Here is a 14,564-nt window from a genome sequence, read left to right as displayed (position 1 = left end):
GGAACTCTCAACTAGGGAAGGAGCAGAACCACAATATAGTGCCCTAATCCCAACAATCTGTGCTCATAACAGAGTAGTCCTGAATACAAGAACATACTTGTGTTGGATCAGATACATTTTTTTACTTTCTTCACTGACACTCTAGGCATCACTTATTTGTCAAATTTATATGCTGTCCATGAAGTAACTTTGGTGTATAATAAAACTGGCGTTCTATAAAACTATTTAACAACAATGAATGTAAATAAAACAAGATCATGAGAAGGAAGGTGTTTTATATATAATACAGCCAACATGCAGGCTCCCTATTATCAGAAGTTTCCCAGACTTGCTGAAAAAGGCAAGTTTTAAGGGCTTTCTGAAAAGATTAAGCATTAGGTAAATAAAAATGTTTTCCTTAACTAGGAATTACCAGTCAAATTATATCTAATTTTGGGAGCCATTTTTAATTTTTTTTTTGAGAATCAGAGGGTTAGTTTAAAAAAAAATCAAAAACACTGCAGCCAAGACAAATGCTTTGTAATAGACTGCGTTTCTGCCTGGTGAAGGAAAAATTAAAATGTGTGTACCTCCATAATTTTGTCTACATGTTTTTTTTATATAGCCAGAACTTCACATTTTATAAAAAATCTTTCAAAACCAAATTGGATATATTAGGTGTTTATCTCTTGCATATAAACGACGAAGTGTGTATATGTGTGTGCACGCATGCTGTGTGTGCAGGTGGGTATTGTGGTGACAGGTTAAATTATATATCATATAAATATACTCATTGTGGATTGTAAATTTATACTTAGCTTAATTAATATATTATATTACATTAACTATAATTGTTAATTAAGCACAATTGCTTGGATATATATCCAAGCAATTGTGCTTAACAATTATAGTTAAATAAACCAGGTTTCCTTATTTATGTCATAAAACATGAAACATTTTATATAAATTCTGTCTGTGTGATGTAAAATTGTATGGAATATTGATATTCTGGCTAAATATTGATTAGCTCACAAACTGAAATAGTTCAGTTGGGAAAGAATCTCCAGTCTTCCTTTTAAGTTGATATAGCTGTAAAGAAATCAACACCAAATCTATCAGCAACAGAAACTGATTTTTTTTTCCTGAAACTGAAAAATTGTATATCTGGTAAAAGCTAAAAACAAATGCCTCCTACAGTTCTCTAATTAATTTAATTAATTAAAATGCTAATTAATTTAAATGTGCTTTCCATGTTATTCAAATTACGGAACCTCTACTTTTAGATACAACTCCATTGCAAGAAGTTAATGCTGGATTAAGGAGTAAATGCAAATAGAACTGAATGGTTGTTTTCTTTATATAGCTAAGCAAAGTTGTATGAATTGTAAAATACTTTTTAATTTATTATTTTCTTGCATCCATTTCTACTGAAAAAATCACATGGACCTTTATAGCTGTAAACCTTCTATTGAAGCTAGGAAACAATATACAGTAATAGTTAACAATCATAGATAGGGAAATGCACTGGTGCTTACTTATTCCACCTTGGAAAAGAAAGAAAGAAAACCTGAAAGTATGCCATACCATTGATCACAAGACTTGATTCAGCTAATTTATACCGTTACATTGGTGTCTTCTTTCTTCCTCATTATTCCTTAAACTGTGTGCTTGATGGAAGACATTGAGCATCATAAGTAAGGATTTATGAAGTGCACATCAAAAGAAGGAAAATTAAATACTTATAGTATTACCATTTTTGTAATTGTAATTGTACATGTCTACCTAAAGGTATCTCAGTTTATCTAGCAGTAGAACTATATGGCAGATATCCTGAAAAAAGTATACATTTTCCTAACCATGTTTTTACTAATTCTAGAAACATAACTATGAAAACAAATCACCTAGCAAAATTGCAATGAAGAGTTGTATGGCATCTTTAAGACTAGCATATTTATAGTAGACTATATTTTTCTAGACTTCACCTTAATTTATCACTGAAGATAGAAAATTCATCCAACAATATGACTGCTGGATGTTCCTTCCACATACTTCATATAAAACTGAAATAGAATTTGAAAAATTGAAAAACAACTCTGAAAGAAATGTTTCCATTTAAACAGAATTATTCCACTATGATGTAAATTCAGAATTGGTGTAAGGAAACAAAGGAATAGAGGAAACGCACCATTTCATGGCTAGCAATCAGTTCAGTTAATGTCTGCACCAGAATTTAAAAACTTAAAAGATTAAATTTGCTGAAACTCATAATGAACATAAAAAATTGGGCAGTGCTAAAAATGTAAATGAAAGAATTATCTCATTCATTGTTTTGATATTAGAAACTCAATATGAACAAAGGGAATAATCAATTTTTAATTTCTGTTTGTAACAGTGAAGAATTAATTCTGCCAGCACATTACCTTACTAAATGATACTCCTGAAATATAAAAATATAAGATAAAACCCTCAATTTATTTAATTTTTAATATTCAATGTATATGCCACCCACAATTTCTGTGTTATAAGCATTAACGTTCTCTGCAACTTATAAATCATATACATAAAGTTACTTTTCCTGTTCAGCAGTTTCTATCTATTTCCTAGTTTTCTCTTCTACACTTCACTTAATGTAGATTATAATGATCATAAACCACTCTTGGAAATATCATCTCTAGACTAATAACATCTGGTCTGTCGAATTCTATCAATACTAAACTCATTCCTTTGTAGGTTATGTTCTATCAAAAACACTAAGAAACAGGAAGTGATAAATCTGATATGATAACATCCTCATTTCCGTAACTTCCTTGGAACTATGGAGTCTGCTGGATGAGAAACTCAGCTAAGTTTAGAAAAAGTCAGAGGGAAGTATAAAATAAGCTCATTGAAATTTATACTTTTTATTAGATGTATACTCTAACTTTATTTTGGACAACTCAAGGTGCTGTATATAATGCTCCCTTCTATTTTTCCCACACAACAACCCTGGAGAGTGGATTGGATTTACAATTGCCCAATTCTACAACTTATTAATTTCCTAAGACCACCAGCCTATTAAAACATATTATTAATAAACTTGATGGAATGAATGTACTTTAACCAGAGGGAACAAGATTCAATTCTTTGGTTTGTTGCAATTTAGGCTTCAGAGAGGAAGATTGTGTGAAAGGGACCAAATGCAACATTTGGAACTTCTTAGAACAGAACAGAACTGTAATCAATAACTCAAAGAAATAAAATTAATAGAGTTTGTTCTATAAAGGAAAACTAATAAGTACTATGTACTTTGCTTCTAAATTGCCTGAATAGAAAAGTAATACTGCAGAAGCAGGTTATATTTTGCAGCTCAACTAATATCTTAAAATGCTCTGCTACTAATTAAAAAATAACCTATTATTTAATTAACTAACAATCATCCCTATATATCTGAAACTGTAAGCAGAGAATTGTGTAGCAGGTATATGTATATTTCACACACTTGGCACGGTCCTGTACTTGACTATTCAAAACATTTCCAAGAACTAGCAGGCTCAACTTGACCATGGCATTTGTGTTTGATAAAGGATTCCAAAAGGACAAAGCCTGAAGGATGATGCCAGACCAAGTCTGCTTCATATTCTAATCTCATTTTTCAGCAGAATATATTAAATATAAACTTTAATGGAGGACAAACAAATATATGTCTCCATGTTAGCATATCAATGTTAGTCAGATTGCACAAAATCAATATAGTATTTATTACCCATCTTAGAGGTATTTTTTTGAGAAGCTAGTCAAAGTAGCCAGTCAAAAGGAGTAGCCAGTCTCCTTTTTTTCAGACTAGCAAGCTATTTAAGATAATATGCATTCTTAAATTTAGAAGAGCACTAATTCTAGCATATTTTAACGCACTTCCAACAGTCATTTTTGAAATAAAATTCAGGAATATAACTTATTAAAATTGTGTCCTTATGGTGAAAATACAAACCATTTCATTTATTAGCCATGATATGGATTTGGATTTTTGAATATAATCAAATTTTGCTTTATTGTTTGTAAAGCCATCTGAAACTAATCATATTATTTAGTTCTGTTTTTTCTTTATTTTGTAAGCTTTACCTTTTATTTTAAGATGGGTACTCAACTAGGTCTCAGTAATACATACCAGGTCAGCTTTTCATTCAGGACCAAATCCCTAGTGACATGAGCCTTATTAGACACCAATCAGACATTGGGGTGAGGGGAACTGTTGAGAAAATGATGGGGCAGCAACTCCAGAGAACTCTGAAGAAAACAGATTATCTAGATCAGACATGTCAAACTCATGACGTCACGTGACGTCTCGCAACATATCGGGATGGTTTTGCATTGCCAGCAATGGGGTGGGCGCAGCTTCCAGATGAGGCGTCCGGCTTATGGGCTGGCAGTTTGACACCCCTGATCTAGATCCATTTCAGTGGTATTTCCAGTCTGGATAGCACTCCTCATGAACAGATAGCCTCTAAAGTGTGACCCTCCTGATGCTGTTTGGTCTCTTAGTGGCTTTCAATAACATTAACCATGCATTTTACTGGCTATTCTCTGAGAGTAAGAAGCAGGAACTCTGTCCTATAGTAGTTCCTCTTTGATGAATCTTTGTTGAAAGAAAGAAATATGGCTATGTATAAGAGTGTGCTTCTGCCCATTTTATTAGACAGAAGTGATGTTGGGTATGTAAGCAGAAATATAAAATGTTAAGTTGAATGCAAGAGAACCAATTATTTGAGTGTATGCACTAAAGCAAGAAGAGATGGGATCAAACTGAATGGATTGAATACCAAAGGGAATGTGCAGTGTGTGAAAGAATTATATTGAGATAGTGTGATCATACAAAGAGGATAAAGGAGAATCTACAAAAACAAAACAAATTTAAGAAGGAAGAGTGACTGGCTTAAAAGAAATGGGAACACCAACAAAGTCATGATTAAATGAAGCTGATGAGATCCTCAAAAAAGGAGAAGAAATTTAAACAAAGAAAATAAATGAATTAAGCAGTATAGATACTTGGTAGAAGCAAGAAGGATTTGCAAGATGAGAAAAGTAAGGAGTGTTATAATAAACTTACGTTGATGTAAACTAAAATTAGCTACCTTTCCTTTGCTTGTTTAATCACATGCTCCAATTACTTTGGCTTACTATTTTGCTCCTTTTGTTCACCTTGTTTAATGTTTTAGGGAAGAGCACGATGGGAATTTGTATGTGTGAGGATGTAGTTACTGAGCTACACTCTGTCCTACTTGTTTTGTTGTAGCCAAAGTCACTTTTCTCACTGAAACTACTACAGACAGCATTCAGGTAGAGAAAACAATTTGCTCATTTCTGCACAAAAAATTACTGTAATGAGCTTGCTACCCCCCAACAAAGTCATTAAGATATAATCAACAAAGTGATTATAACAATGTTAATATATTGACTTTACCACTTTTTAAATTCTAAGTAATTAGGGAGGGATATGAAAAGATTTGTGTCAACTGTAAGGGGCTAGCATAACTAATTTCACAGAACCCAAATATCAAAAAGTGTGTTTAAATAGGGTGTCTAGGATTCTATTATCTCTCTTTGCAGAGTTACCAAGCTGTAGAGACATTATACGCTAAACCTTAATAGGAAAAAATATAGCAGAAACTGGCAATTAGTTGCAATTGCTTTTGATTGTATGCAGTGGAAACGAGTTATAAAAAAGAGCCCCATACTAAAATGAATGGATGTAGTGACAAGCATTGGAAGTTATGACACTATGATTGTGAGAACATTTTAAAAATTTATAACCAAAAGTTATTTAAACCAAATGAAATATATTAATTAATACCAAACCATAGCAGACATCATAACTCTACAGTAAGGATGAAGGACTATTCAATGCCCGAGGACTGTAGTGCCTTTTTTAAAGGGAACTAATAATTGTATCCGGACTTTAAAAATAAATAAATAAATAAATAATAAAGTTGGAAGGGACCTTGGAGGTCATCGAGTCCAACTCCCTGCTCAGGCAGGAACTCTACACCATTTCAGACAAATGGCTGTCCAGTCACTTCTTAAAAACTTCCAGTGTTGGAGCATTCACCGCTTCTGGAGGCAGGTTGTTCCATTGGTTAATTGTTCTAACTGTCAGGAAGTTTCTCCTTAGTTCTAAGTTGCTTCTCTCCTTGATCAGTTTCCATCCGTTGCTTCTTGTTCTGCCTTCAAGCGCCTTGGAGAATAGCTTGACTCCCTCTTCTTTGTGGCAGCCCCTGAGATATTGGAATACTGCTATCACGTACCCCCTCATCCTTCTCTTCGTTAAACTAGACATACCCAATTTTAGCAACTGTTCCTTATATGTTTTAGCCTCCAGTCCCCTAATCATCTTTGTTGCTCTTCTCTGTACTCTTTCTAGAGTCTCAGCATCTTTTTTACATCGTGGTGACCAAAACTGGATGCAGTATTCCAAGTGTGGCCTTACCAAGGCATTGTAAAGTGGTATTAATACTTCCCGTGATCTTGATTCTATCCCTCTGTTAATGCAGCCCAGCACTGTGTTGGCCTTTTTGGCAGCTGCAGCACACTGCTGGCTCATATTTAAGTGATTGTTTACTAGGACTCCGAGATCCCTCTCACAGTTACTACTATTGAGCAAGGTACCCCCTATACTATATCTGTACATTTGGTTTTTCTTGCCTAAATGTAGAACCTTGCTTTTTTCACCATTGAATTTCATTTTGTTAGATAGCGCCCAGTGTTCAAGTCTGTCCAGATCCTCCTGTATCTTAAGCCTGTCTTCTGGGGTGTTGGCTATTCCTGCCAGCTTGGTGTCATCCACAAATTTGAGGAGTTCCCCATCTATCCCCTCATCCAAATCATTGATGAAGATGTTGAAGAGCACTGGGCCTAGAACAGAGCCCTGGGGCATCCCACTACACACTTCCCTCCATGTAGATGCAGTTCCATTGAGGACCACACGCTGAGTACGGCCGGTCAGCCAACTACAAATCCATCTGGTGCTGATGCTGTCTAACCCACATTTTTCTATCTTATCGAGTAGTAGGTTGTAATCTACTTTATCAAATGCCTTACTGAAGTCCAAGTAAATTATATCCACAGCATTCCTCTGATCCACTAATTTTGTCACTTGGTCAAAGAATACAATAAGATTTGTCTGGCATGATCTGTTTTTCACAAATCCATGTTGGCTTTTAGTAATGACTTTGTTTGCCTCTAGGTGTTCGCTGATTCGTTGTTTGATTATCTTTTCCAGAATCTTCCCAGGTATTGAGATCAGGCTGATAGGTCTGTAATTTCCTGGATCCATTTTTTTTTTCCTTTTCTGAAGATGGGAACTACATCAGCTCTTTTCCAGTCCTCTGGTAGTTCCCCAGTGCTCACTTTAAAGAAAATCTTTCTAGGTATATTTAGAAAAACATTATGAACTGTAATATCAGAATTTGCATAACATGCTAAATCTAAAGCAAACAAAACACACTAATGCTTGAGATTATGCTGACTACAGAATAGGGTTTTTTGTTTGCACTGAAAATTGATGAGAATTTGTCTCCTTATTGTTTGACAGTTTGCCACAAATTTTTGCTTGTATGATTTCATGAGTCTGCAAAAATGGGTCACATGCAGTTCCCCCCTCATCAATTTTAAGTATTTCTGGTTTTAAGTGTTTGGTCTGAATTTTATATATTTCAGTTAAAGATGCAGTCAAGACAACATAAGATACTATGGCTATTTTTCAAAAGCCAAATAACTATTTCCATGAGATCTTGACAGAATCTGTATTGACAAAAAACAAACAAACTGAGAAATATCAAAAAATGGGTGCAAGGAACTGAAAATTAAACTTAAAGAGAAAACACCTCGACTAAAAACAATATTTTTGTCCTATAGCTTTTGCCAGTGAGTTTCTCTGTATATAATTTCAGGAAGCTAAAGTACATTTGTCAGTATTAAATCATGTGAGCATTATAAATCTTCAAGACAGTGAATAATTTGAAGCAACAAATTCAAGATCCAAGGCGAGATCCAATGTTCTGTTTTGGTTCTTCAGAAATTGACTGTTAGCTGCTCAAACCCTATAATTCTTTAGTCTTTTTCAATCAAGAGAAGAGGAAAAATTATTAATAAACAATATCTTTGTTATTGAAAAAGTTCTTTCTTGTCAAAATATTTCTTTAAAAATAAACTCAACCCTTCAACAGTTAACAAATTTTGCAGACAAATTAAATACTATGAAGTTACTATAAGAACTAATATAAACGCTACCATATTTTAGTTTTGTACTACATTCTTTGTATGAGAAATAGCAGCTCAGTACCCCAACTCATTCATACTATAACAGTTTTAAAAATATGTAACAAGTATAGTGATTTAAAGTTACGTCCAATCCTTCTCATTACATTGCTCATTTGGGCCACTTATTTTTTCACATTCTACTTGTGAGATGTCCATCATGAAAAAAATTCTCAGGATATATATTTTTCACAATGTGTATAAAATTGTCTTTGCCATCTTTGTCTTTTTCAAGAGCCAAACAATAAAATTCCTCAAAAATATCTATTACTACTGTATCGTGCAAAACACTTTCTTAATTTCAGGGAACATATATAAATACCTTATTCCTTGACGAAAAGTCTAGTTGTTACAGGCCAAAATCTTCTGAAGTTCAGTCAAGAATCTGGAAATATATCAAGTTTCCACTAGCACTATGAAATGTTTCAATTTAACACCTATGCCTGAAAAACTATATAACTCTTAAGTTATTAGGTGTAAGCAACCAGAGTCACTTGGGCATAAGTAAAGTCAGTAACTACTCTGTTACAAGAATCTCACCAGACTGCTTACCTTGCTCTGGGAACAAGAAGATAAGGCTTCATGGATCATAGGGGAGGTCACACACTTATGAAGTTTGTGACTGTGCAGACTCCAAGCTAGAACCCTCCTACCAGCCTCGCTGGCAATTTCCCAACATATGTTCACATAGGATCACTTCAGTTAGTTCCGGCCCCCCCGTCCCTCGTCAAATAATATCATTTTGTTTGCTCATCAATAATTTTCAAACATATTAAACTTACTCCTATGATACATCTATGTTACCTTTCTTTCTGGTCCTCTGCTCAAATTTCTTCCTATTTAGGCATAATGTGGTATCCTATCTGTTCATTATTATAAATAATTAGTAACTCTCCTAAAGACCAGTTAAATATGACTTTTTTTTAGGAATTATCCTTATAGCTGTTTTATGATTCTGAATTAATGCAGTTGCTTTTAGGCTGTCTTTTACAGGAATTGAGAATTTTGGTCATTAAAATGTTATGCAACATGTTTTTAGTTAGATTGGACATATATGAAATAATTTGTGACCAGACTACCAATAGTGTCCATATTTTATGGAAAATTCTGAAGTATTTTCTGTGATTTTAAATTGATAAAGACCATTTCATATGTAGTGTAGGTATGGTATCTTATTTATTTTCCCCCAGCATTTGAACTGTTTAAATGTAATTTTGATCTGAGAAGGCAATTAGAATCAGTGCATATAAGTATGGTTTAATGTGAAAATCATACATATTCAAAGATTTATTTAGAAATTATTTACAATGAAATGGTTGCAAAAGCTGAATGGTATAGATTTAATATAGACAGAATTCAAAGAAAAAATGACAGCACAACTGTTGTCATATTGATGTTAGCATGCTTAAAGAATTATATGCACAACTACTTTCTCCAGAAATACAAAAGCTTAAAATTACTTCCAATTTTTCCTCCCATTTTTAGCTTCTACTCACCAAAAGTAAATTACTTTAGTTCTTGATATTACCCAATTGTATTGTGCATATTCTCTAAATGTATCTTCCCTTCTACTTCTAACCATCTTTATCTAAGGAAGTACTGTATTCTATTTTATAAAACTTCAATGGCCCCAATGAATAGCTGTCTCAAGATGGATTTGAGAAGAAAGTGTATTACAACTCTGTCTTGATTAGTACAGGTAGTCGTTGACTTTCAATCACAAGTGAACCATAAATTTCTGTTGCTGAGACAATTGTTTTGCCCCATTTTATGACCTTGCCACAGTTGTTAAGTAAATCACAGCAGTTGTTAAATTAGTAACTCAATTGTTAAATGAATGTGGCTTCCCCATAGATTTTGCTTGTCAGGTCACCAAAGATGATCACATGATCCTGGGACACTGCAACCCTCAAAAAAGAGTCAGTTGCCAAGCCTCTGAATGTTGATGTGTCTATGGGGATGCTGCAATGGTCATAAGTGTGAAAAATGGTCATAAGTCACTATTTTCAGTGCTGTTGTAATTTCGAACAGTACGAAATAAACTGTTGTAAGTCAAGGATTACCTATATTATATCCATTCCAGTTTCCCATTTTAGCCTACACAGTGCTTATTTATATTATTACTAAGTAATTTAAATATATTCTTGAGAATGAAAAACTTTCTATGGAAAAACATAGCAATAGAAATGTTTTCAAGCTAATTTTCAGTTTTTTTCAAAACTCAATTATACAACTCAAATACTTTCTGCATAAAAAACTTCTTTTTATACAGAAATAAGTTTTCATTGCATCCTACTTTACTAAATAAATATATTGTATTTTTACTAATGTATTTTTCCCCTTAGAAAGTTTTTTTTATTTATGGTAATATCTAATTTTCCCTTTTTTAATAAGATGAATTCATTTCTCAAACTATACTGTACATATCCCTTTTTAAATAAAAATACTGTATTACATGCAAAGCAAAATTAAGACCAACAAATTTGAATATATTTGATTTCCAAAACACTTAGGAGAGAGGCAGGGAACTAATTGCCCCTTTATGACCTATAGACTTCAACTCCCACAATTCCTGAGTCAGCATGGCTCTCTTCTCTCATTTCAAATTTAAAAATGTTCAAGTGGTACAGTTTAAGCAGCTAAATCTCTTTCAAAGATTGTTAGTCCTGCTCACTTTCTGCTTTCAGACAAGGTGACTGGGGGGTGGAGTTTGAACCTAGCGACATCAAACTATGCTATTCAATTTATGACATTTAATTCAATGAATATACCATCTCTTCTTTTTATTTGTTCCTTGCATCAACAAGCAGTTTAATATTTGTATAAAGTAGGAAAATAAAAACAAAACACAGTATTACCTGTCTTAATCCAACAGCCAATTTCTGGATGAAGATATTCTTTTTCATGTTTGGAGGTTTATCATCTGGTGCTAAATACTTTTTATAACACCTGGTTAGTTTTATTTTTCCTTTCTAAACTACAAAATGAAGAAACAATAATGTTCAGAGTTGTAGTTTTTAAGCAAGATTATTATTGTTGCACTTAAATTATTCCTGCTTTATATTCATGATAATACATAAATAAGAAAAAAATAAGGAATACATTTGTGACTCCCATGTTTTTTCTTGACACCATCGTAAATTCAGAAAGGATCCAAATTGGAGGAAAGACATTTGTCACAAAAATGCACTGGAAATAACACTGGTGAAAATAGGGTGCGCTTTTGTGTAGTTCCCGATCATTCTGATTACATGCCATATTTTCCTGAATAGTTTGTTGTTTACTCTTGCTCCCCTTCCAAAATCTCTCTCCTTCAGCTTCCAAGTATTCCACTCTTTCCTTTTTCACAACTTCATGATACGAAAATCAACAATAGCACTAGATTGTTCTGCTTTTAACCAATCTGATATTCAACATTAGTCATTTGCTCTTGTTGTAAAATAGCTGTTCAGCATTCACTTTGCACAATTTCAAACAGACATGATCAATTATACATCCAAAAAACAGCTCAACTTCCGGTTAAAGAGTTGTAAGGACCACACTCTCCTTAAAATCATAATCACATATCTGTATATCAAAATCCAAATACATTTATTATTACTTGCAATGGATACAACATCTATGTCCTCTAGGATATTGTTCAAATTACTAGCTGTTCTCATTTCATTAACCTATACAGTAATTATATAAGCTTCATACACTATACTTGTTCATCTACATATCTCCAACATAAACATAACTTCAATCTCCTGTTGTTTTCCTAATACAAATAGTTTTTGTCTTTTTTTCCAAAACGTACACCATATATTATACGGTTCCTCAATACGTCTTTGCACTATCACGGCACGTCCCCTCCCTTTCCCCCAGATTGCGAGAAAAAAAAATACGTGGTAGACGAGGCTATGGAGGCGGCAGAAGCAGCAGCTTTATAATTTTTGTCACTCCATCGGACTTCCTATATGACACACATTTCCACCGCATCCCCTCCTGTACGGTTCTTCGCTCTATATTTTTGCCATCACCATCAGCCAGGCCCTTATAAGTATCCGACTATCACTAGCTGTCATTAACACGGAAAAACCACCTGCACGATCCGTGCTAGCTCCTTCTGTTCTTGTGATGTATTCACAACCTATTTCTTCTGAACTCATCTCCCCCGCAAACCCTCCACACCCTCCAAAACAATAACATCGCTGTCAAAAAAATTTCTACCAAAGGGGAATCCCGCAATCGAAAACGACAGCCCTACCCTGAGACTTCCACTTCACATAAACCTAGTGCTCAGACTCCTCCCCATCCACCGTCCCTCTTTCCTCTGTTGGCTCCTCCCCTCTCCCCACAGTCGCGGGGGGATGGGACGGAAAACTCGGTGCAAAGTAGTACCCCTCCCCCCTCAACTCCAAATACGTCCTGGCAGTTCCTGCGGCCCCGCTACGCACAGCCGAAGCCCCAGCCTCTTCCTTCCAGCCAGGGCCGGCGCATCGGCGGTAAAAAGCAGCCGCACCGGCACTTCCCTCTGAATAGCCGAGCTACCTCGACCCGCAATCTTTGGTTTGGTGGTTGTGTTTGCACACAGGAGAAGAAGGGACAGGCAGGCAAAGGGTCTATTCCGAAGGAATGCTTTCTCTGCCCAGACAAAAGATCTCCTAGCTCTCCTCTCAATATCCACTTTGAAAAAACGGACTCCCTTCCTTCGGCTGGACACGGAGGAAGAGGACAGCCTTCATCCCAGGGACATCTCCACCCGTGGATGCTCTTGCTGTTCCCCCCACCCCTCGCCCCAACTCGTTCAAGAAAACGCACAGCCCCTTCCTCCGCCGCCGCCCTTCATCACTCCTCCAGGTCGGGAAAGGAGACAGGAAAGGCAGCATCTCCAGCAGGGAGATCTCGTCCCTTCCCCGGCTCCAATTCTCCCCCAACCGCATACTAAACAAAGCCTCCCCCACCCAATAAAACTTCACGAAGGCCAAGCATCCAACCGGCCATCTGCTCACCTCAAACCGGCCCTTAGTGACCCCATTCATTTCCCTTCTCATGGCTGAGGCCTGGCGGAGGTCAGCTCGGGCGAGACCAAGCCAAGCCGAGCCAGGCCGGGCCAGACCTGGCCCCCCACCTCCTTGGCGCGGCGGCTTCGGTCGCTTGCTTGGCCGTCGTCCTCCCTCTTCTCCGCGGGAGGAGGATGGCGAGAGAGGAGGAGCCGTGTTCCCCCCTCCCAAGAAGGCGGCGGGGACAGGATCTCGGTGCGCGTGAGGCTGCTGGTCAGCGAGAGTTCCTTCCCGGCACGCGCGATTCCGAAGGGCGAAAATAAGGAATCCGGCCTTCCTCAAGTACAACTAATTCTTCTACCCAAAACAAAAACACGCCGCACCTGCCAGCAACAGTGCCGCTCATTGGCCGAGGACGGCGCAGACGAAAGAGGGAATATTAGACGGCGCGCGCTCCCGAGACCTGAAGCGAGCTGCCGTGGGCGCGCCTACTAAGGGGAAGAGGGTGGAGGTGTCTGTTTTTTCCTTCTGATCTCTTTGCGGTTGATGCAGCAGCAGCAGCGGCAGCTACTGCCGCTCCGTGGCAGATGCAGTTTTTTCCTCCTACAAAGTTCAGATATCGGGGATGCTCACCGACTCTATGTGATCAATAAGTTATGTGCGTGTTTCCTTCCGGGCTTACGTGCGTTAGGCATTTTCTCTGTACAGTACTTTTAATATGTACTATCTCAGTTTCATTCCGCGGTGGAGATGTAAGTGGAAGAGGACTGAAATCTGAGGTCTGGCTTTCTGATTAACTTAGTTATAAATAAAGCCACTAGTTTATTCATGAATATTAATACATAGATCAATAAAGAAGCTAGCAACAATTGGTAATTGAGCACACTAAAATTTTCCCTGGATTGTATAAGCCTAGTGTAAATGTATGGGACCCACAGAAAAATCACCATTAAAACACAGAGCACATCTGTTTGCATGTATGAACCCCCCCCCCCCAATCATGGCTCCAACTACTGTACTAGAGTGCTACAGTGGATCAGAGGCTAGGTCAATTAGCATGGGATTAATATGGAGTCATGTTTTCATTACAGATTCTCTTTGCTGGCATGCAGTGAGTCATTGCAACAATGTACTGGTATCTGAACATTTTGAGTATTAATGAGGCATTAAACTATTGTAGGAAGTCAGACTCCCCCCCCCCAGAGAAGGAAATATTTTGGGGGGATATTAAAAAGGCAGAATATTATATTTTCCCAAAGGATCTTAAAGGGAGAAAAGCAGGCTCAGTTTTTCTTAATAATCCCAAATAGA

General features: G+C 36.4%; 1 protein-coding gene across 4 annotated transcripts in view; it reads right to left on the bottom strand.

The window, feature by feature from the left end:
* The window catches only part of FBXL20 (F-box and leucine rich repeat protein 20), a 62,288-nt gene extending 48,568 nt beyond the window's left edge, over positions 1 to 13,720 (bottom strand). The window contains exons 1-2 of one of the 4 annotated variants that reach the window (XM_039359160.1): positions 13,263 to 13,630; positions 11,127 to 11,245 (exon numbers count right to left, since the gene is read on the bottom strand). In XM_039359160.1, the coding sequence (XP_039215094.1) occupies positions 11,127 to 11,174 (48 nt within the window). In that variant the 5' untranslated portion in view covers positions 11,175 to 11,245; positions 13,263 to 13,630. The other 3 variants (XM_039359163.1, XM_039359164.1, XM_039359162.1) reach the window with 3 other exon arrangements.
* Positions 13,721 to 14,564: the final 844 nt, after the last annotated feature.

This window comes from Crotalus tigris, unplaced genomic scaffold (genome assembly GCF_016545835.1).
Source record: "Crotalus tigris isolate CLP2741 ecotype Arizona unplaced genomic scaffold, ASM1654583v1 scf7180000019068.10715455, whole genome shotgun sequence".
In the NCBI taxonomy this organism is placed as follows: Eukaryota; Metazoa; Chordata; class Lepidosauria; order Squamata; family Viperidae; genus Crotalus; species Crotalus tigris.
This window is presented reverse-complemented; position numbering and strand designations above follow the sequence as displayed.